Source organism: Syngnathus scovelli, chromosome 5 (genome assembly GCF_024217435.2).
Source record: "Syngnathus scovelli strain Florida chromosome 5, RoL_Ssco_1.2, whole genome shotgun sequence".
In the NCBI taxonomy this organism is placed as follows: Eukaryota; Metazoa; Chordata; class Actinopteri; order Syngnathiformes; family Syngnathidae; genus Syngnathus; species Syngnathus scovelli.
Window position 1 is genome coordinate 8,763,559 of NC_090851.1, and position 20,830 is coordinate 8,784,388.

A 20,830-nucleotide genomic window follows, 5' to 3' on the forward strand; every position below is an offset into this window, starting at 1 on the left:
TATTTATTTATTTATTTATTTATTTATTTATTTATTTATTTATTCTGTTTGTATGTTCTTCTTTTGCCACATTAAGGCACGCCCACACTGGTCCCCACTATTTCCTGAATGACTCCCAATTGGCTATTCTTAAAGGGGAAGATACGCACGAGAACGTCAGTGATGGACGAGCCATGACCATCTATGGCACAGACGGAAATAATGTTTGTAAAATTATTCTTATTAATATAGTAATGAAAATATGAGGTGCGTTTTGTTGTTACAAAAAGAAAACGGCGCATTCTTTGGAAGGTGGAGCACCTCTTACACGGCGGAACCTTCCCCTTTAATTTAGCTCTCTCCTCCGCCATGTCTCCACTATCGGCATAACGCAACAGCAGGACGCACCTAACCTCTAACTTTACGCCCGTGTCTTCATCTGTCTGCCGCAACTCCAAATCTCGTCTCTCCCTGCCATGCCCCGCATCGCCTCGCTGCTATCCGCCCTGCTGTTCGTCCACTTTTCGGGCCTGAGCCGGGGCTACTTCACCGAGGAGCGCTGGAGCCCCGAATCTCCTCTCCTCGCCCCACGGGTAGTTGTCGCGCTCATCTGCCGCAACTCTGCGCACTCTTTGCCGCTCTTCCTCGGAGCTTTGGAGCGCCTGCACTACCCGAAGGACCGCATTGCTTTATGGTGAGTGTCGTTTCTGCAAAGTTCTCAATATATTTACACAGAATAACAAACGCATCTTGACAACTAGTAGTGAAGTCTGAAGAGTATACAAAAACTACATGTGTTCTTTGCGTAACATCTGTTTTTGTAGACATGCATATTTGAGTCTCATTTTGCCCTCAGTAAATTTTAACCTGACAACATGTCTGACCATTAATCGTTTGGGTACTTTCGTTTATTCATGCAATGGCTCCATAAAGTGAAAATCATCTCACAGTGTTGCACGGGAAAGGAGTACGTAGTCAAGTTGTGTCTGTGAAAAGTTCCATTCAGTTTGGGATCTTCTCTCATTCCCCCTCGTTTCCCCTCCTCTGTCCCTGCCCCTCTTTTCCTGCCACATCTTTAGACTGCACTGGAAACACCGCCTCACTCTTGTGCACTCCACACAGTCTTGGCACAAAAGTTGCAGAAGATTTATTTCTTTGTGTCTCCCAGTCAGAGGTGGCAAAAGTTCTCACTTTGTGTTCAAGTAGAAGCCTACATGTCTATAATGAAAGACCTTGGCAAAAGTTCAAATTTAATTGCTGTACTTGGAGAAACATTGAAAAAAATACTGTGTAAATAAAGTGTGCTTCAGAATAACAGCAAAAACTCTTTGTTTTCAATTATCTGCAAAGCTCATTTTGATTACCGATGGGGACTATTCGGCTTCTCCAAATCTGTTGCGTTTGTCATTCTCGGGTTCACCTTCCTCAATGTCGCTGTTGTTCCTGTTTTTCCATATTATAAAACCCTTTAGGTCATAATCTGCATAGTTTGAAAACTGTCATGCAACTTTTTGAACAAAATAAGGTGTAAAAAGTAGATATCAAATATAGGGAGTAAGAAAAAAAATCAGTACATTACTCAAGTAAAATGGAAATGCTTCATTTGTACTTTGTTGTTGACGCCTCTGATCCCACTATGTTTATTCCCCTTAATTTGATCCAGTCCCAGTCTTCCAGACATTTATTATAACTGCATCTTCCTCCCTCTTGTTTTGATCATATGCCTGCAGACCTGCTTTATGGAGACGAAAGTAATCTTTTTGTCTGCATTCATATTTGACAGGTTAGATGATATTTTAGCACTCAAGTGGTTTAGCAAAGCAACGGTGCGTCAACAGTGTCAGGCAGACGAGTGTGGTTGGAATAATTGAGTGCTTTTGAACTAAATTTAGAGAGAAAAAATATATTGTTCAGTCAAGTGGGAGGGCTGTCTCCTTTGAGTGTTGAATTGAGTATAAAACCAGCATGCATTCATCTGTTTCTTTGGGTTTTGGTTAAAGGTTTATGATTAGTGGCAGTTTGAGCAGAGCTCTTTTTCTGCATTCTCCTTTAAAAACCTTCTAGTCAACGTTCTAGAAAGTTTCAAAACATAAACTCAGTGGCACCTGTCAATACCTGCAGCTATCAACTTGACAGTGGAGGATAAAGCACCCTGGCACGCATATAAACACATCTATGTCGATTATTATCGTGAAAGCGTGTGCTGCATGGACTTGCAGGAGAGAAGATAAGCTTCCATAAAGCACACATTCTCGCCTACCTTTGGTCTCTTTCATTGTTTAGGTCTGCTTTTGTTGCTATTCAAACAGTGGCACATATACTGGCAACAACTTGATTTTGACATACAATATTTTGAAAGTTCTTTTGGGGGGGAAAACATTTCTCTATAGTTGTTTTTTTTTTCTTTTTTAAATCATCTTGCACTTTTTTTTTCCCCAAAAGAAGCCCTGGGGATACTGTACTCGCGTGGTACATTGGTTAAATTCTTTTGGCAATTTAGTGACAATTAAGAATGTGAAAGCGAGACACATGAGGTAGATTTAGCTAAGATAATGATAAATAACTCAGCCCTGAGGCAAATATGACCAACTAAAGCGGGTGCAGTTCAAGAAGTCAACAGTAGGGCCATTGCCAGCTCACACACACAAACACACACCCACACTTCAAACCTAGTTTGCACCATGATAGGCTGCAGGAGATTAGATTCCTATCAATTAATCAAAACGACGCCATTTTTTCTTTTGGATTTTCAATGTCTCTGAGCGATAAACACAAATGCAAGGGTGTTTTGCTCTACCGAGTGCCATTCTAGTGTGACAATACATAAATGCGGCCCTTGTATTGGATCTTATTAGACTGTGCAGGTGTGCAATACTTGATCTTATCTAGTGCTGTTTAGACTGTTCCAGGTTCAGGGAAAGGCATGTAGACATTAGAGAGAACATGAGAACATGAAAATGGCTGCGCTGTGAAGTGATTGCATGTAAGCGCTGAGATAGCACTTCAATGTGAGAACACCACACACAGATGGCAAAGTAACCACCCGCGGCACGCTGTCCATCAACCGCTACATGATGCCGGAGGGTGTAAATCCATTTTCTCTCATACCTACACATTCCATGTGTCGCTCTTTGCGCCAGCCCATCATGCTCCAAGCTTTGTTTTGATAACGCAGACAGCAGAAAAGCCAGGTCCCCTCCTCCTATTCAGTCTTTGTTTGCCACTCCTCAGCTCACAGTGATGTGCTCAAGTAACAAAAGCTCTAGAACAAAGCGTGAAAAATGTCAACATTATGAAATAGGATACTGCATAGTCCAGTCATTATGATAGTAATCAATAGTTGCTTTCTAATTGATCCCATTGTTTACAGTATTTAGTCATTTGTCCCGCTAAAAGCCTGGATTCCACAATCAACATATATTTGTAGCATTGTCTAACGTGAAAAGATATATCTGTCCAATAAATTTGATAATTGACACATATCTCAATATATATTCAATTTGATGCACTCGCATCTAAATCTAACCTGATTTTCCTATTCAAATTGCTACCCTTACTTTTTATGATACACTTTTACATATCTCAATATATATTCAATTTGATGCACTTACATCTTCTAAATCTAACCTGATTTTCCTATTCAAATTGCTACCATTACGTTTTACTATCATCTGACATTTGAGTACATTTCACGTCAGTCTTCTCTTTCCTCCTCGTAAGATGACGACAATACATGGTAACTCTGACGAACGACATTCACGGTTGAGATATTACTGTGTGTCGCTGACATGAGAGTCTCTCTGGAAGTTATTGTAATACACACAGACGGAGCAGAAAACAATAGTGGTGCTCCGGGCATTTGTGTGCCAGACTAATGAGGTGATTATATTGCACTACTGTGATGGATACGGTGCTCCAGAATCAGTCACTGAACCAGTGCAGCCAAATTATATCACCGTAGAATCCTTTTTATGAAGACCATATTTTATAAGGAGACATTTTAATTAGGCATCAGCACCTCTCCTGTTCCAATATATTTAATCAGTGCATCCCCATCCCTCCACTCTAAGAGCCTCTCTGTTCCTCATCTCGCCACAGGGTGGCGACAGATCACAACATAGATAACACCACCGCCATCCTTCGAGATTGGCTCGTCAAGGTCCAGAATGACTATCACTATGTGGAGTGGAGACCAGATGATGAATCCAGGTAATTTAATGTGTGCGTGAATGTGGCTGAGTGAGTGTGTTTCAGTTCCTAACACCAGTGTCACCTGTGTTCACCTTAGTGCCTTTGAGGACGAGGTGGGGCCAAAACACTGGAATAATCTTCGGTATGAACACGTAATGAAGCTTCGTCAGGCGGCTTTGGACACAGCCCGTGAGATCTGGGCTGACTACCTCCTGGTATGTTGTCAGTCAATCAACATCCTCATAGCGCTGCGTGCCACATTATAGTGAAATGCCCAGTGGGAGAATTGAAATCATGACATGAAAATGTTCAGTCTCACTGAAGTGCTTTAAATTTTAACGGGGAATTACTGAATGTCTTGCTTTCCGTTAATTGCAAAATCGATCGGAATGGTCAGACACCCACGATATGTCCCTGTGAAACATGACCCATAGTGTATTTGCACATATTTTATTCACCCGCTTTGTTTTTAGGTATGTGAATGGAGGAGGTGGCGGCGGCAACAGTTATTTTGCAGTGGAAGGATCAAGCATACATCCTGTTGCTATGGTTACCTATGTCAAAATGCATTTTTTTTCTAGCAGAGCTCTTCGCATATTCAACATGGTTCCCAGCCAGACACATTCCCCGCCACCTCAGTTGTATAAGAACTCAGCGAGGATCCAAGCGCAGAACAATGGTTTTGTGAAATCATTGTGTTCAGCAGCAGTCTCTTGCTCTTTTCCCTTCGCTGACAGGTGGCCGACTGCGACAATCTGCTCACTAACCCAGATATGTTGTGGAAACTCATGAAAGAAAACAAGACCATTGTTGCCCCAATGTTGGAGTCCAGAGCTGCCTACTCCAACTTTTGGTGCGGCATGACCTCACAGGTAATGTTGGTGGCCATTTGTTAGCCATTCACACTGTGTACACATTTATGACATTCACTTTGGAGGAGGTCTGATTCTGAATCAGATTTTTTTTCCCCCACTGATCTTGTCACAACACGTATTCAGTTTGTGCCCCAGTTATAAGAAGACCTGCACACTTTTGCAACTGCATAATGTCAGTCTTATTTTACTTCCTTTCAAAGGATTGAAATTCACTTCAACAGCTTGTAGGTCTCATTAATGGTGGAAAACATTTTAAAATAATTCAATGTCAGAAAAACATGGCATTTTAACATGGGTGTGTAGACTTTTACAATGGACTTTTAAGCACCGTTCCTTTCCAATGGAAATAACATGGAACATCCTGTTACCATTCCCAAATGAGAAGTGAGCATTAAAATGTTTGTCAATGCGTGCTGTCAGATGCAGCTCTGGTATGGAATTGAATTTGATTCTCCACACGTATCATGCCGCGTAAATGCTTTAAGTGATTTCTCACGATACTTGCGAGTGTTTATGTACAGTATGCATGTGAGGCTTAAGGCTCGTCTGCACATAAATAAGTTAGGCACGCCAGGAAGGAGAAATGCTTCGACACTGGGCGTGAGCCTGAATTCCAAACTGCAGATTCTCCTCGGTAGTTCCGAAGCAGATGTTCAGCTGCAGCAAAGCAAATGATACTGACCATCTGCAAAGATGTCTGAATTGTAATTCTGATTTTGTAACTTTGCTCTATAGAGTACAACTCCCACCCAGCATTCACACCAATCATTGAATATTTTTTAATTTCTGTAATAAAAGTTCTTTTAGAACAATTCTTTGGGCATTGTTGGTGACCGAGGCTCATTGCGTGCACCCATCTTGGTAGGGCTACTACAAGCGAACACCAGCCTACATACCAATCAGGAAGCAGGAGCGTCTTGGCTGTTTTGCCGTACCCATGGTCCACTCCACATACTTGGTGGACTTGCGGAAGGAAGCCTCTCGTCAATTGGCTTTCTACCCGCCGCACCCGGAGTACAGCTGGGCCCTTGACGATGTCATCGTCTTTGCCTATTCGGCTCGCATGGCAGGTGAGATGGATGAAACACGTGAATATTACGTACCTGTGTGATTTTGCATTGACACCCCTCTTGTGATGTTGTCAGATGTTCAGATGTACGTGTGCAACAAAGAAACCTACGGATACCTTCCTATGCCCATGCGTTCCCACGCTACTTTGTTGGATGAAGCCGACAGTTTCTTGCACACTCATCTTGAGATCATGGGTGAGTTCAATGTCCAAAACACAAATGTGGATGTACGAAGAAGCAACACAGTAAAACGGGTTTTATTTTACAACTAAAATAGTTCTAGAGTTGGTCTTTTTCTCCCAACCTTGGCAGACACATATAGAAAATAATCAATTATGCATTATGCACAACAGAAATCATGTCTGCTCTGTTGCCACGGATTTCGTCTGAGCACCCAGTGAAGGTTTTTGATTGAGTTCTTACCCCTACTGAAGCAATATTTTGGTAACCAAAATGCTTTGTCGTCGTTATCTTTTATATGCTGCACGATGTGTTTTCATCAATGGAGGAAGGAACACAAGCATGCTGCAAAAAAATGATTGCTTACTTTGACTGGCCATGGCATTTGGCGCTGTGGTGGGCTGCATTTTGTGTAGCCGCTGATTCATTGCACATTCTCTTTGTAACCCTCTGCCATCTTCTTTGAAAGTGAAAAATCCTCCCTTGGAATATTCCAGCTTCCTCACCCTCCCTCCCAAACAGCCAAACAAGATCGGCTTTGATGAGGTAGTCTTTTCTTTCTCACACACACTCATTTAAACACACAGGCTTGAGCATATTTGTGAGCTTGTATGTTGTGTGCGACCGCAGGTGTTCATGATCAATCTGGTGCGAAGAGTTGACCGGCGTGAGCGCATGCTGAGAACTTTGCACGAGATGGAAATCAGCTGTAAAGTTATTGCCGCTGTGGACGGCAAGTACGTTTCGTCACCTGTCGTCATTTATCAGGAGGCCGGGCGAAGAGTCTGCCAGCATTTTCAAATTCGTCATAATATTATGTATTGCATTTCCACACCAGTTGCAATAATAAACTTTTTTTCAATATCAATTAGCGAGATATTTGATGTTGGACCTCAATAGATAATGCAGGAGGACCTAATGTGTTTGCTTGTGAGGTCATATTCCCTGTCCAGCAATGTCATCCATATGACGTATTATTCCTACCTCTAATCTCCTTGTTTATCTCTCCTCTGTTCATCAGGGCGCTGAACAAGAGTGACATCGAGTCCATGGGGATTAGCATGCTGCCGGGATACAAAGACCCTTATCACGGTCGCCCTCTGACCAAGGGTGAATTGGGTTGTTTCCTCTCTCATTACAACATCTGGAAGGAGGTAAGCATTCTGTAATGACATTCACAGGTTCAGTTAACACTAAAACACTGCATCAGCAATATTTAGACCGGTTGTGTATTTCTCCATGTTAAAAAGCCCTGCCTGCTGACATTGTTACGTCTAGCTTTGAAATAAAAGAAACAAAAAGTCCAGCATTGAACGTGTGCGTGCAGATAGCAGATCGCGGGCTGGAAACCTCCTTGGTCATTGAGGACGACCTGCGCTTTGAGGTGTTCTTTAAACGGCGTCTCCAGGCATTGCTGCAGGAGGTGACGACGCACAAGCTTGACTGGGATCTCATGTAAGTCAATGCAGTGAAAATTCTGTGTTAAAAATAGAGAGGATTATTGCTCCCAAAGAAATCCTGCCATCTGTCATCCGCTGTTTCCTCGACACCGCTGACCAGTCATTCAAAGTCACTGCGACCTTTCACATTCATAGGCAGCACAAAAACAATAGAAGGAATTCTTTGCTAAATGAATGTTTTCTTTAAAATTTGCTGGTGTTGGTACATATTTGTTCTCCTTACCCTTGCAGTTATATTGGACGGAAGCGAATGCAGGTGGATCATCCAGAGAAGTCAGTACCAAATGTTCACAATCTGGTGGAGGCCGACTACTCGTACTGGACTTTAGGCTACATGCTGTCCTTGCAAGGAGCCCAAAAGCTCCTCAAGGCTGAGCCTCTGAAAAAGATGCTGCCTGTTGATGAGTTCCTTCCTGTCATGTATGACAAACATCCTGTGTGAGTATAATGCGTCTCGCTCCTGTTTTTTTTTTTGTTCTAAATTATGTTCAACCTCCTCCACAGACAGTGGTGACCCTGTGTTTTTTTTTTAAACTGAGATGCGGAAAAATTGTGCGTTGTGCAGTAAAAAGTCTTGATCCATTTAAATGGATAAAACTTGTGTTGATTTAATACTAGTCATTGATGAAATATGTAAGAAAGCACCCAAATGAACATTATATATATAAAAAAACCCTGAAAACTGAAAATTGGGAACCCAAAACCAAAACCCAAATTATTTTTTTAAATTTGACACTACTTACCTACAACATGGAAAAATGCAAACAAAGAACATGTTGGCTACAATGTCATAGTTAATTTTATAAAAGTAAAATGTCATTTCAGTTATCATTTTTTAAAAGGACACTCATTTTTATTTTGTTGATGGAAATGCTTTTTCAAGTTTAAGTTGAATTATTTGGTTATTTATTAACTCTAACCCTGGTGCACAGAGCCAATGATAGAGCAAAATGAAACACATCATAAATTCATTCGCTTATCCAACCCAGACTGTTCATGTACCAAAAATTTAATGAAAACAAAGGTAATTTTTCCACAAAAATGTTGTGCGTAACCCAACTTGTTTGTTTCATAAGCCGTTTCATAACTCCACTATGTGGCTTGTTAACAACTCTCCTCTCTGCAATGAGTCCAATTCATGGGATTTTTAGTTCAGTTTACCCATTTTTTTATTTCTAATTATTAATGTATCATAAATGTACAAATCTCAATGTTGTGTCTTTGAGGTTTGAAAATTACTAGAATTATTGATGAGGAGTTTAAGTGTGGTGACACAGTAAAGTATAAAGTTAGTGTTTTCTTCACATCATGCTGTCTCTCAAAACACTTGACGATTTAACATTTAAGTGAAGTGTCTTTAGTCTTAAAAAAAGGGTGTGAATCCTGTTATAACATGCCAGACCTGGATTGTTACAGTGCTTTTTTCGGCATAAACAATCAAACCATGGCACAGGTCGGCCATCTTTGTCCCCTTGTTTTGTAGGTGGATCTCTTGTAAACTTTGTCAATCTGCTTTTTGCTGCCATCTTTTCCCTCTTCAGTTTAGACTACATGGAACACTTTGAAGATCGGAACCTCCATGCGTTCTCCGCAGAGCCGCTTCTGGTGTATCCGACACACTACACAGGAGACGCTGGCTACATCAGTGACACGGAGACCTCAGTAGTCTGGAACAATGAGACAACCAAGACCGATTGGGACAGAGCCAAGTCGAGGAAAACTCAAGAGCAGGTGGAACTAAGTCTAGAGGCACAGAACTCTGATGTGCTCCAGTCTGAGCTGGAGAACTGGAGTGCGCGGGATGAATTGTGATGCCTTGGGAGAACACTCTATTGCACATATACACACACTGAGCAGGTTGACATACTGTACAGCAGAATAAAGCTGTGATAGTGGGAGGAATGTGGAAAAGGCAGGCTAGATGGACACAGGTCCAGTGAGACTTCCACCGTCACTTGAGCTTTCTCTTAAAGGAGAAGGTTAGAGATGCATTTTAAAACAACTCTTGACGAGTCCATTTGCGTGTCATTCTTTCTTTCCATCTTCAATTCGCAATCAAAAGTTAGAAAAGGGACTGGTTATTTTCTTTTTCTCTTTTTTTCTTTTAATCGAACACAAAAAGCTCGATTTTTCACATTGCAATTTTAGGCTCAGGTCTAAAATACAAAATTAAAAACTAAACGTTTTCTTTTTTATATATTGTTATTTGATTGGTCCGGATTGGGTTAGTCACAAGTTTGGTATCAAGCATTAGTAAAGGTAGGTTAGATAACACAACTTAACACTTTTCATACAAAATGATTAATTGTGTGCAACAAAAGTACTTTGTTTAGAGTTAAAAACATCCATCTATCCATCCATCGACTGATTATCTCCGGGCAGGTCGTGGTTGCCACAGCTCCTATACATGCAGAGCCTTTAGGAACTCCGGGCTGCTCTCATCCACCCTCAGGGCCTTACCACCAATGTTCCCTGCAAGCTGCATGCACACGTGAGCAAATGCGTACTGCTCCCACACTCGCAACACAGCAAATACATGCAGCGCATATAAAAAATTCCAAACTGAGCTGTATTTACACTATCTATTTTTATATTCACCACATCTTGTTCTTGCGTATTATGACCGTTGTCACTCATGTCACTCTCCACTCGATCATCGTTTTGATCTTATAAAATAGCAAATAATGAAGCCAGAATTTATTAATAATTATTTCACTTAAATTCATTTATGGAGAAGTGAATTTGGCCTGATTCACAATATGAAAAGTGGCCTAAAAAAATCTTAATCCTTAACTATTTTATTCATGCCACAAATCGGGTTTGAGGTTGTTGTTTTTTTCAACGTACGGACATAACTTTTAACTTTTTTATAACCTCAGATTTTCAATAGGTATGATACTGGTTTGGCCCCCATGTGCATGCATGCCTGATCTTGCTCATCGTGTTCCAAGGAATGCTTTTGAGGAGCTTTATACGACCTCAACCTCAGTGCTATCACTGATTGCTCTCATATGAAACATGGGAAATCTTTTTTATTGTTTTCACCGTTAGATTGTATTTTTCATTTTTGGGGGTTTTATATTTGCCAATTGAAAGTGTAAAGAATGAATGAAACATAGATTATTAAGCAGCTTTTGTTTTATTTATTGCATCCCCCTTGCTCCAGATGTGACCCGATCGACAGATGTCGTCTACTTTTAATCCTTTACATCAGCCAGAATTTCCAAATATACAGGTAGCATTTGTTTCTCTATAACTGAGTAAAGATTACATTGAAATAGTAGGCAATAACTTTATACTATTAATCTATAGTGTGATTTGGGTTTTCGTTTGAGACCAAGTTGGGGGGGGCGGGATTCCACACTCAAATGATGTCAATCAAATTGAAGTCGTCTGCAGTGTTTTGTTTTCCTCCCTCACAAGAGTTCGCCTTGTTTTCCTCGGCTGTGACGAGTTCAAAAACCAATGACTGTAAAATGATTGTGTAATTTACCAGAACAAAATGCATTGAACATATTGACACCCGCTGCTCATTTTGACAGCTTAGTCGGCAGCACCTAATTCTGCTCCAGATCTTCATTGTTTTATTTATTATCCAATTATAACATTACTTAACAATGTTATGTGGTCGCAATTGAATGCAGATCTGTGTGTCTTTTTGTATTACTAAATGTCTAACACAACTGTGCTTTTGATGCGTGCTTTTTTCACCATCAGTCAAATGAAACTCAATTGCTGTTTGAAAATCTGAAATTCATAGATGTCTTTCTAACTGTGTCAGTTTGCAAATGATGCTTTTTTTGGATCCAAGAATATTTGATATAGAGTCACGTTGATATTTTCTTTGTTGCTTTGGTAGGCGGCCCTGCATGGATGGAGAAGCGCTCCATCAAACCGCCTCAGTTGTGATGATGTCAATATGAGTCTTTTAATTAGTGTCTGCTGGTGCATGGCTGCGAGCACACAGGTGACGCCAAACTGCAGTCGGCCTCCATTACTTCTCATCCTTCACTGCGAGAGTCTCCTATAGTCACTCTTCACTTGTGATCTATGACCGTGCAAGCTCCTGTGCACTTTCACAATATTTGTATCAGCCAACAAAATGGCTACATATAGTCTAACCGCAACCTATTAGGCGCATTGATGTGTTTGTGTTCCCTGTGTGTGTTTCTGTTTCCACATACAACTGCAGAGGTTTATGTGAGCCAGACTAATCCTATTAGATCTCTCTCCTCACCTCTATATTTAACTCAGCCCTTTCTCTGAGATTAACGCAGGTTAGTTTTCAGCAAAAGTCTCCACAGATCAATAATGGCTTTTCGGCGGTGGCGATAGAACTGCGCCGCAATCAAACTATTGACTTGTGCAGTTCATTCCCGTGACACCCTGCATCTTGCCTGTCACATCATCTTGATAAGAGGATGCAAAAAGAATCATTGTCATGCTCGGAGGGATAAATGACTGACGATGGTAATGAGTGACAAGCCAGGTAGCACGGTGTGGCGATGTGAGGAGATTGTATCTCAGTTTATGTTAAAATGTCTCTTTTGGCTTGTGTCTTGTCCTCGCCCTGTCAACCAGTTCATCCCCTTTCTTCATCCTTGTTGTCCTCCCTTCTTCTGCTGAAGTAATAAGATTGCCATTCCTAAGCCGGAGTTTTTAGAGTCTACACAATGACCTCTGCTCTGCTAAATTACAGCACGGACACACCCACTTGTAATCTCCGTCTGCAAATCCTGCTGTCGTTTGAATTCAAAGCACCGAGCGAAGAGACGAAGCTCTGAAAGGGGAAAATAAAAATGAACTGCGGTGAAAGGGAACAAGGCTGAGGAGGAGAGTCAACAAATCAAAGATGAATACAAAGGCTTGGAGGAGAAAGTTGGGCTACATTTGAGACAAGGAGATTCAAGGTGAGGTAAATTACTTGTGATGTATTCAGCTGCCACCACACGTACAAAGATTGATTGCCTATTAAATTAGCTATTAACTAAACAAGGCAGTGGCGCTAGTATATCAGAGCAGGATCAATGAGCTTCAAAAAGTGAACCGGATGATTGCAAAATTACTTTTCCAAATGTAAGATTTAAGCTTTGACCTCTCCGAGTCTTACAGTAAATCCCCTTTTCCAGTCAATGTCCAGCTTCCAACATATTTCTCCTCTATCAGCCTCGGATGTTTCAGCGCCGAGTCGGAGTCCCAAATAGATCAGCTGAAAGCCGGAGAGCCAAATCTAATTTGTGAGGTTATCACTGTCAATTCACAACCTGCAGTGACTCCTCCGACACTCAAATACAGGCTGGCCAAGACAGATAAAGTACATTGCGCAGATGTCGCCCCCAACTTTATTTCTACATCAGAGAAGTATTTCTTGTGTGATGTTTCCTCCATCCACACCATAATCCCAATTCCAAAAGGCTGCGACCCACTATAGATCGTAACACAATAATGCCGACATTAAGTAGCATTGCATTAGACTGGAGTGGAGGTAATCAAGAGGTCAGGAAAGTACTTTACCTGAAGATACTGAGATGTTATCTAATTTTGGACCTTTATTTGTGTGTGTATGAGCAACATGGCAGCGTAAAATAATTCTTACCCACTATTGATGAGTTTCTGGTTAGTCAGTCAACAAACAGCCAACAACATCAAACAAATATATTGCTTTTGTCATTTCAAAAGTTATTCGTAAGACTCCATACTGATCCAGTATACCTGATGAGACCATTCCTAACAGAAAGTCTTCATACTGATCCAGTAGACCTGATGAGACCATTCCTAACAGAAAGTCTTGAGGCAAATTGTCAGGGCCAGAACTGTATTTATCTTTTAATTATGAGAGATTTTCCATGACTATATTTTCATTTAAATAAATTTCAGAATGAAATGACAGTGGAGCTGGCGAACTCGTGAACATCAAAGTCAAAGTCAGCTTTATTGTCAATTTCTCCACATGCCAAAGACACACAAAGAAACCGAAATTTCGTTCCCCCCTATCCCACGGTGACAAGACATGGCCCACAATAGACAAGTAAACAACAGCGTGCTGAATAAATAATGAATAAATAACACAACAAATAAATAAATAAGAGGAGCAAAAAGGAGCAAGTGAGCGTACAGCAGACATTCCAGAAAATAGCGCAACAGTGCCGCACGCTACGCAGAAGGGGGTAGCGAGTTCAGGGTCCTAACATGACATCGTTATCGTGCTTAAATACGAAACAAAATAATCATCAAATACTTTTGCGTTTTCGTGGTCATCAAACACATTTCAGGAGTCACAATTTGGCAAGTTCGGCAAAATTTATTGTAGAAACTCAAAGTGGCTCACTATATTGCAAATATTGAGTTTATATTTTTATATTGTAATTGCTTGTTGTTCATTGAGGTTTTATAAAAAATAAAATAAAATTCAAGTGAATTGGTTACTAATATCTAGACTTAATAAGAGACCAGTTTGTGGTTTTATCCTCATGGGGTGTGCACCATTGTCCAAGATATGTGTGTCATTGGCTTGATGATGTCATGCAAATGGTTCATATTTGAATAAATAACATTCAATAACACAACACATGTATCTGACTTTGGATAATCTCGTCATAAGAGTTGACATTACTGTAGCCAATGCAACGCAATTGTAAAAATGAATTTTCTCTCTCCCAAGAGGAATCTTCTATCCTTCTATTCCATCATGGTGGACTTTTTCCTCAACCGATGTCTGGTGGAGAACAACTGGGACCAGGATGAGCTCAACACTGAGCGGGAAATTGTTGGCATTCTGGAAAACCGCATCCTCATGCTGCTCTTTGCATCGGCAGAATGTGACAAGTGCTGGGAGTTTGTGCCTGTTCTCAACGATTTTTTTAAACGACTCAAAGACCCGGCTTACATTGAATATCCCAGACTGCTGGCGCTCATTTACATCAGGTCTCTGCCTGCATATTTGCTTGTTTATACGTCTTCACACAAGATGAGCTCATGTGTATTCACTAGAACATTTCATTTCCATCCCTGCAGCTTAGACCAATCAGAGGAGCAGCAGGGAAGATTTCTCAAAGAGATGCACAAAAAGGTTCTGTTTCTGGCCTTTGAGGACCCGTACCGGAAGTAAGTGGGTTGGGGATCATCTTTTTTAATACTGACTCAACAGGTTGCAAATGATTTCGTGTGTAATTTAAATGTTAAAAATATGTTTAGGGAACTCCAAGCCAAGTTCAAGGTGAAAGATGTCCCTACCGTGGTGGTCCTTCGTCCAGATGGCTCCGTCCTGTCCCCGAATGCTGTTCAAGACATTTATCGTTTCGGTTCCGAGTGTTTCCGCAGCTGGCAAGAATCGTCAGAGCTGGTTGAAAGAAGCTTCATGCTCAACGAGGAGTTTGACAACATGAATATGCGCAGCGCCACCGACCCTGTGAGGAGGCTGAAATACAAGACGGATGACGACAAGAGGAAAAAAAGATGGTGGAGGTTGTAGGGGAGAGAGAAAGCTAACAATGAAGAAAGTGAAGGCATGGGATGCAAAGAGAGCCGTAAAGGAACATTGAAACACAAAGGGAAGGACCAAAGAGGAATACGCACTTCCTCTGGAAACAGCAAAGCTTATCCAGTTTTGTCCTTTTTATTTGTAGTCCATAAAAACAATACTAATCCACATGATAAGTGATAAATATCCAAGTGAAGATGGTTGAAGCGAAAGGTCTCCTCTTCAAGAGTCCACAGTTGCCATTTTGAACTGATTTTTTTCTCTGGTGTCTCATACTTTGTAGGGACTGCCAGCTATGCTGCTAGGGAATTGGGGCTTTGTTTGAAGAGATCACTTTGGGCCCCACAACTTGAATGTAAATATTATTTGCCAGGGGCGCCTTCAGTGACGAGCCCGTATTTATTTACTACAAATAATGTATCTTTGTTCATCTACCAATGCCAGTGACATATAAAGAAAAACAGAACTATTTATTTTCCACTAGATAGTAAAAGATACACGTGACCTCAGTATCCACTTTTGGTGGTGTGCCGTGAAATGATTTCTAATATGTGCCTTGACCCAATAAAGGTTGAGGAACACTGCTTTAAAGGTACTAAGTGTACTTTCTGAGCTTTATCTTAAAATGAAGATCTTTTCCATTCTGTTAGAAGTTACTTGACTGACAAGCTTGAGTACACTTAAACTTCAGTCTGGGAGGGAACCAGAAGATTGTTCAAATTGTTCATCCAGTTGTAAAATTTCAATACTTTGTTTTTCCCACTGTTGTCTACTCATACTTCTAGTAAAAGTGTGTTACTGCTGCAGCGGTACTTGTATCATACGTGAGTTTTTGGGAGGGGTTTTTTTGTCCGTGTGTGCGTGTTCTTAAATATAACAATGCCTCCCAATCCCACACATACGTATATACGTATGTTGTTTATGTACGTATATCCCACCAAACTCATTCACACATTATGTCCCTCCCTCTGTCACCTTACCTCACCCCGCCCTTCCAGACACAAGGGAGGAGATGCAGTGCTAACAGACACGCAAAAAAAGAAATTGGAGCGAACAGCAATCAAGGTGCGGGGACATAGTAGGTGAGGGAATGTGATTTGAAGAGACAGACTTGGGAATGATTCAAGTACAACTCGAAAGAGGAGATAAGGGGCGGGGTGGGGTGGGGGGGACGCTGTTCTCTTTTTGGATTTGCTAGTGTGAGATAGAGGTAAGCAAGAATGAGGATTATCAGATTTAACAGCAAGCGAGATGTGCTCATGTGATTAATGGGAGCTGTATGAGAATGACAGCGAGGAGACTCATTAGTTCATTTCAAAGACTGGCATTGAACTATGCAACATAGCCATCCGTCACTTTGTTTCCCCTTTGCCACGTGCTATGTTGCATCCTTCTCATGCTGACAATAAAAGAAGCACCCATATATTTTTTGGGAAGCTTCAACACACCAACTCAAGACAGTTCATGATGGTGGACCTGTTTGTCGATCGGGTCCTGGTGAAGAACAACAGGGACCAGGATGAGCTGGACACTGAACATGAGATTGCCATTCGCCTACAGAACCGCATCCTGATGCTCTACTTTGCTTCTGCTGTATGTGACAAATGTCGAGAGTTTGCGCCCAAACTCAGTGACTTCTTCACACGCTTGACGGATGAGTTCTATGTGGATCGCTCTGCTCAGCTGGTCCTCCTGTACATCAGGTATACCCGATGCAGATACGGTATTACCAATGAATCCCAATGAACATTTCAACAATTCATCAGCGAAAGATATATTTCAGCAGAGCATAGTGACATGCAGACTTTGGAAGTTGGAAATTAGGAATGTTGCTGCTCACCTTATTTGTCAATTGACAAATAACATTTGACCTTTGTTCTCCTAGTGCATACTACGTCTTTGCATCTGAGCCGTGCACGAGATTTACATTGACATAAATATCGCCGTTAAATTGATGGCCGTGATAGTTGAAGGATTAATGTCTAGTAAATATTTTTAGATTTGTTTTAATACGATGAAATTGCAACATGGTGACACAGTGACAGGAAAAGTCAAAAGGCCGGGAACATCGTTAATCTAAGAGTACTAAAACATCAAAGTCTGACAAAAATTTAGGCCGGCGAAACTATCTGTTCGGCCTGGGCCATGCTGGGCTTTGCGAAACGCCTACCCCCTCCAGCATTAGGTTTCCCATCCTTGATTTAGAGTATTTAGTTAACACGGGTGTTTTGTGTTTTGTTTGTGAGTTTGGACCAATCGGAAAAATATCAATTCGACGTTCTCAAACAGTTGCCCAAAAAGTGCCTGTTCCTCACTTATGAGGACCCCTACAGGAGGTGAGTGGTACTGGACAAAAGACTACATAGACATCCTGCTGCTTAAGATGATTGTAATGTAAACACACCCAGCTGGCTAAATCTATTTGGCATTGTAAATCCACAGGGAGCTGGAGGACATGTTTAACATCAAAGAGCTTCCCACAGTAGTGGTCTTGCGTCCTGACTGCTCGGTCCTCACCTCAAACGCAGTAGATGAGATCATCCTCCTCGGTCCAGAGTGCTACCGCAACTGGAAGGAATCGGCGGAGCTCATTGACAGGAACTTCATGATCAGTGAGGACTTTCAGGAGAAGTCCATGCGCAGTTTCACCGATCCTTTGAGAAGACTCAAGTACAAGGTGGAGAATGAGAAGAAAAGGAATGAGACAAAAGGATGTGGTGGAGATGTGGGGGATCATGCAGAGGTGGATCAAAAAGGAGGCAGCTCACTATGGTGATAAGGACAGTATCAACAAAATATGATGATGTTGCCATTTTAACCAATATGGATTTGTCACATTGTTTTGATTTAAATGGGATTACAGCCACCCCCGCCCCCCCAAAAAATCCGTGTATCATCCAAAATTGGACAATAACTTGTCTGTATGTATTGATGTATACTTATAATGTCACACAAAATCGTCACATGCAGTATGTAATTTGAGATTAAATTTGCATTGAATTGCTTCACTGATGACACAAATTCTTTCCAATGTACTGGAATTAAAAATACAAACATTCGGGGCTGTTTTGAAATGTGCCAGTATTTTGCTTCACCATTTTTATTTATGATTCTTTCATGCTCTGCTGCAATTCTAATCACCTCCTTCCTGTCAGCGGTCCAAATCTCATGCCATTGTGAGTCGAACTAAACCGCAGTTAACATGGCTTCTCTGGAAATGCTTCTAACAGTGTTTCCCATCCCTTATTTACATTAGAAAACGGCACACCACCAAAAAACAATGTTACAAAAATATGAAAATAATCATGATCTTAATGATGAACTTGGCCTGATTATAGTAGTATGTGTACCTCTACGACTCTATTTGGCAGGGACGTGCGGTCAGAGGAGGCAAGGGAGGCCACGCCTCCCCTGTCATCATGAAAAGGGGAAAAACAAATTCAATTGTTTTTATTATAAAGTCATTTTCTTTTTAATTTCAGTAGTTTTGTAACATTTTGAACCAAAATCGCAGAATTATTATAGTTATTTTAAAACCGAAGACGATTCGCTCGGAGGAGCCAACTTCCTGCCTTGCCTCCTCTGAGGATTGCGTAATGACATGGCTGCCTATGTTGACAGGCGATGCAATTAGACTACTCTGTCTTTATGTCGCTGTTTAAGTGTTCAAACGCTGTGGCTATATTAACTAATTTTCGTAGTTAAGCTGGTGTATACAATATCTAGTGTTTTTTTGTCATCTGTCTGTAACGTCGTGTTTCTTTAGATGAACAAAACGGCTTTGAAAAGAGACCTTACGTAGGCTACGAAAAAAGGTTTCATAAGTCCCCCTTATGGCAGGGGGTGCTAGTGATCCCGGGATGCTTCATGCGTCTACCTGTAGAATAAGAGATCTCCAATTCAAATTTACAGTGAACAGCTGAGAAGCAGTCGTCCATTTATTTCGTTGTACATTCGGGTTTTTTCTCTCTCACGTTTTTACATTTCGTTTTACAATGGAGGATTACATATCCAAACGATTTTCAACTATGGATTTTTGGTCGAAGCAGGAGGTGATCAGTAAAAGAAGAGCAACTCCGGAGTTAAAAGGTTTGATTCGATTTGATTTGAACGGGACTTCTGAACGGATTGGTACGCACGATCGAAATCAAGTTTTTGATTCCATGTGCTTTATTGAGTGTTTTTATGTGTGAAGACTGCTGATATGAGATTTTAATTAAAGTAGTTCAAATTAAATAATGAATAAGCCACTCTAGAGCAGCATTCCCCAACCTTTTTTTGTGACACGGTGAGGTGTCGGACAAATTTTACCGGGGGGTGGAGTGACGTCAGTTCCTCCCCAGTCATGAACCTCACCGCACGTCACTGCTATTTGGCATTATTGTTTGGTCTTTGCTACTGGATTAGTGATTGAATGCATTCTGTCAGATGTTTCAACTGACTTCACAATTCCCCCCCATACATACAAACGTACAAACAAACCCTTATTTGCTCAGATACAGACGTCTATTGATGTTGTTGAAATGCCAGTCTGATGGGTGTGATTACATTGCTGTCTTACTACAGAAATGGCTTTGCATGCTCTTCTAACAAGACTCCGTATTGATTTGCTAGCCACCAATTATTGTAGTCAGTAACGTAAAAGGCCCCAAACAATAACCAATGCGAATCTCATTTTGGCTGTCATGTTGCTTGTGAGGAAAATGTTCCTATTGCAGGTTGTGGAGCCGTAAATGGGGCAGAGGTATGAAGAATCATGTTGAAGTGTGAAGCCAGCCATTTGCATCATCCAATCAAAACATGTCATGTTTAGTCTGGGATCTGAGACAGCGATGAATTATTCATTGCCATTAGGATAATTTTGTCAGTGAATGTTGTGCTTGTATGTTTATCCGATGAAGTCGGGCTCCTTTTTTGGGGCTACACAAGAGGCAATCAGGTTTAGTCGGAGTCTCTTGTCTATGACTTTCACATAATTAGTGCTTTCCTATTGAATGTGACACATCTTCCTTCAGGCTCAGGTCCTCATGTTTCCACACTGACGATGATGATGGTGGTGCTGGTGGTACTTCAAATTGCTTTGCAACATTTCCTGATCTCTCAGTTCTGAAAGGCTTTTCACATTTCTCACACTTTTGAAGATTGCTACGCTGCCATTAATGCCTGTGTGTTGTATTAGTGATTGCAGGAAACTCAATGAATAACATACATCTGCAAGGGCGAGAGTCACAAGATAAATTGGTCTCATTTCCATATTTCAAACCGTCTGTTATTGTTGTCTTTACACTTTTGATGAATGCAAACACAATCTCTCTCAACTCTTGCCAACCTCAAGGTCATGTTGTCGCACTATTGTTTTTATGATTGGTTTCTTGATTGAGGTTATATCCCAGCTTGCTCCCAAAGTCAGCTTAGATAGCCTCCATTTTACTGGGAACTCAAACAGAAAATGGTTGGATGGGGAAAAAATGTTATGAATATAAAGGCGAGTCCAATCTAGACCAGATTGTAATTTTAACAGCAATTTTAGTGTTACATTAAAAAAAATCTCAAACTCAGATTCTTACAGTATATCCCTGTCAACGTTTCAAATTG

General features: G+C 41.0%; 3 protein-coding genes across 4 annotated transcripts; all 3 read left to right on the forward strand.

Moving 5' to 3' along the window:
- Positions 1 to 175: 175 nt before the first annotated feature.
- On the forward strand, positions 176 to 11,438 carry LOC125968794 (procollagen galactosyltransferase 1). The gene is made up of 12 exons (XM_049720201.2): positions 176 to 673; positions 4,078 to 4,188; positions 4,268 to 4,385; positions 4,908 to 5,042; positions 5,911 to 6,115; positions 6,191 to 6,310; positions 6,765 to 6,841; positions 6,926 to 7,032; positions 7,317 to 7,449; positions 7,623 to 7,750; positions 7,987 to 8,193; positions 9,297 to 11,438. The coding sequence occupies exons 1-12, from the start codon at positions 456 to 458 to the stop codon at positions 9,565 to 9,567; spliced, it is 1,830 nt and encodes a 609-aa protein (XP_049576158.1). The 5' UTR covers positions 176 to 455; the 3' UTR covers positions 9,568 to 11,438.
- A 140-nt stretch (positions 11,439 to 11,578) lies between these two features.
- On the forward strand, positions 11,579 to 15,980 carry LOC125968796 (nucleoredoxin-like protein 1). Of its 2 annotated transcripts, none has more exons than XM_068650723.1 (4): positions 11,579 to 12,670; positions 14,417 to 14,679; positions 14,770 to 14,859; positions 14,950 to 15,980. In XM_068650723.1, exons 2-4 carry the CDS (start codon positions 14,444 to 14,446, stop codon positions 15,224 to 15,226), a joined length of 603 nt encoding a protein of 200 aa, XP_068506824.1. In that variant the 5' UTR covers positions 11,579 to 12,670; positions 14,417 to 14,443; the 3' UTR covers positions 15,227 to 15,980. The 2 variants fall into 2 exon arrangements, with proteins under 2 accessions (XP_068506824.1, XP_049576160.1); XM_049720203.2 differs by having other exon boundaries at positions 11,579 to 12,665; positions 14,419 to 14,679.
- A 433-nt stretch (positions 15,981 to 16,413) lies between these two features.
- LOC125968795 (nucleoredoxin-like protein 1) lies at positions 16,414 to 18,309 on the forward strand. The gene is made up of 3 exons (XM_049720202.2): positions 16,414 to 16,938; positions 17,482 to 17,571; positions 17,678 to 18,309. Exons 1-3 carry the CDS (start codon positions 16,616 to 16,618, stop codon positions 18,009 to 18,011), a joined length of 747 nt encoding a protein of 248 aa, XP_049576159.1. The 5' UTR covers positions 16,414 to 16,615; the 3' UTR covers positions 18,012 to 18,309.
- Positions 18,310 to 20,830: the final 2,521 nt, after the last annotated feature.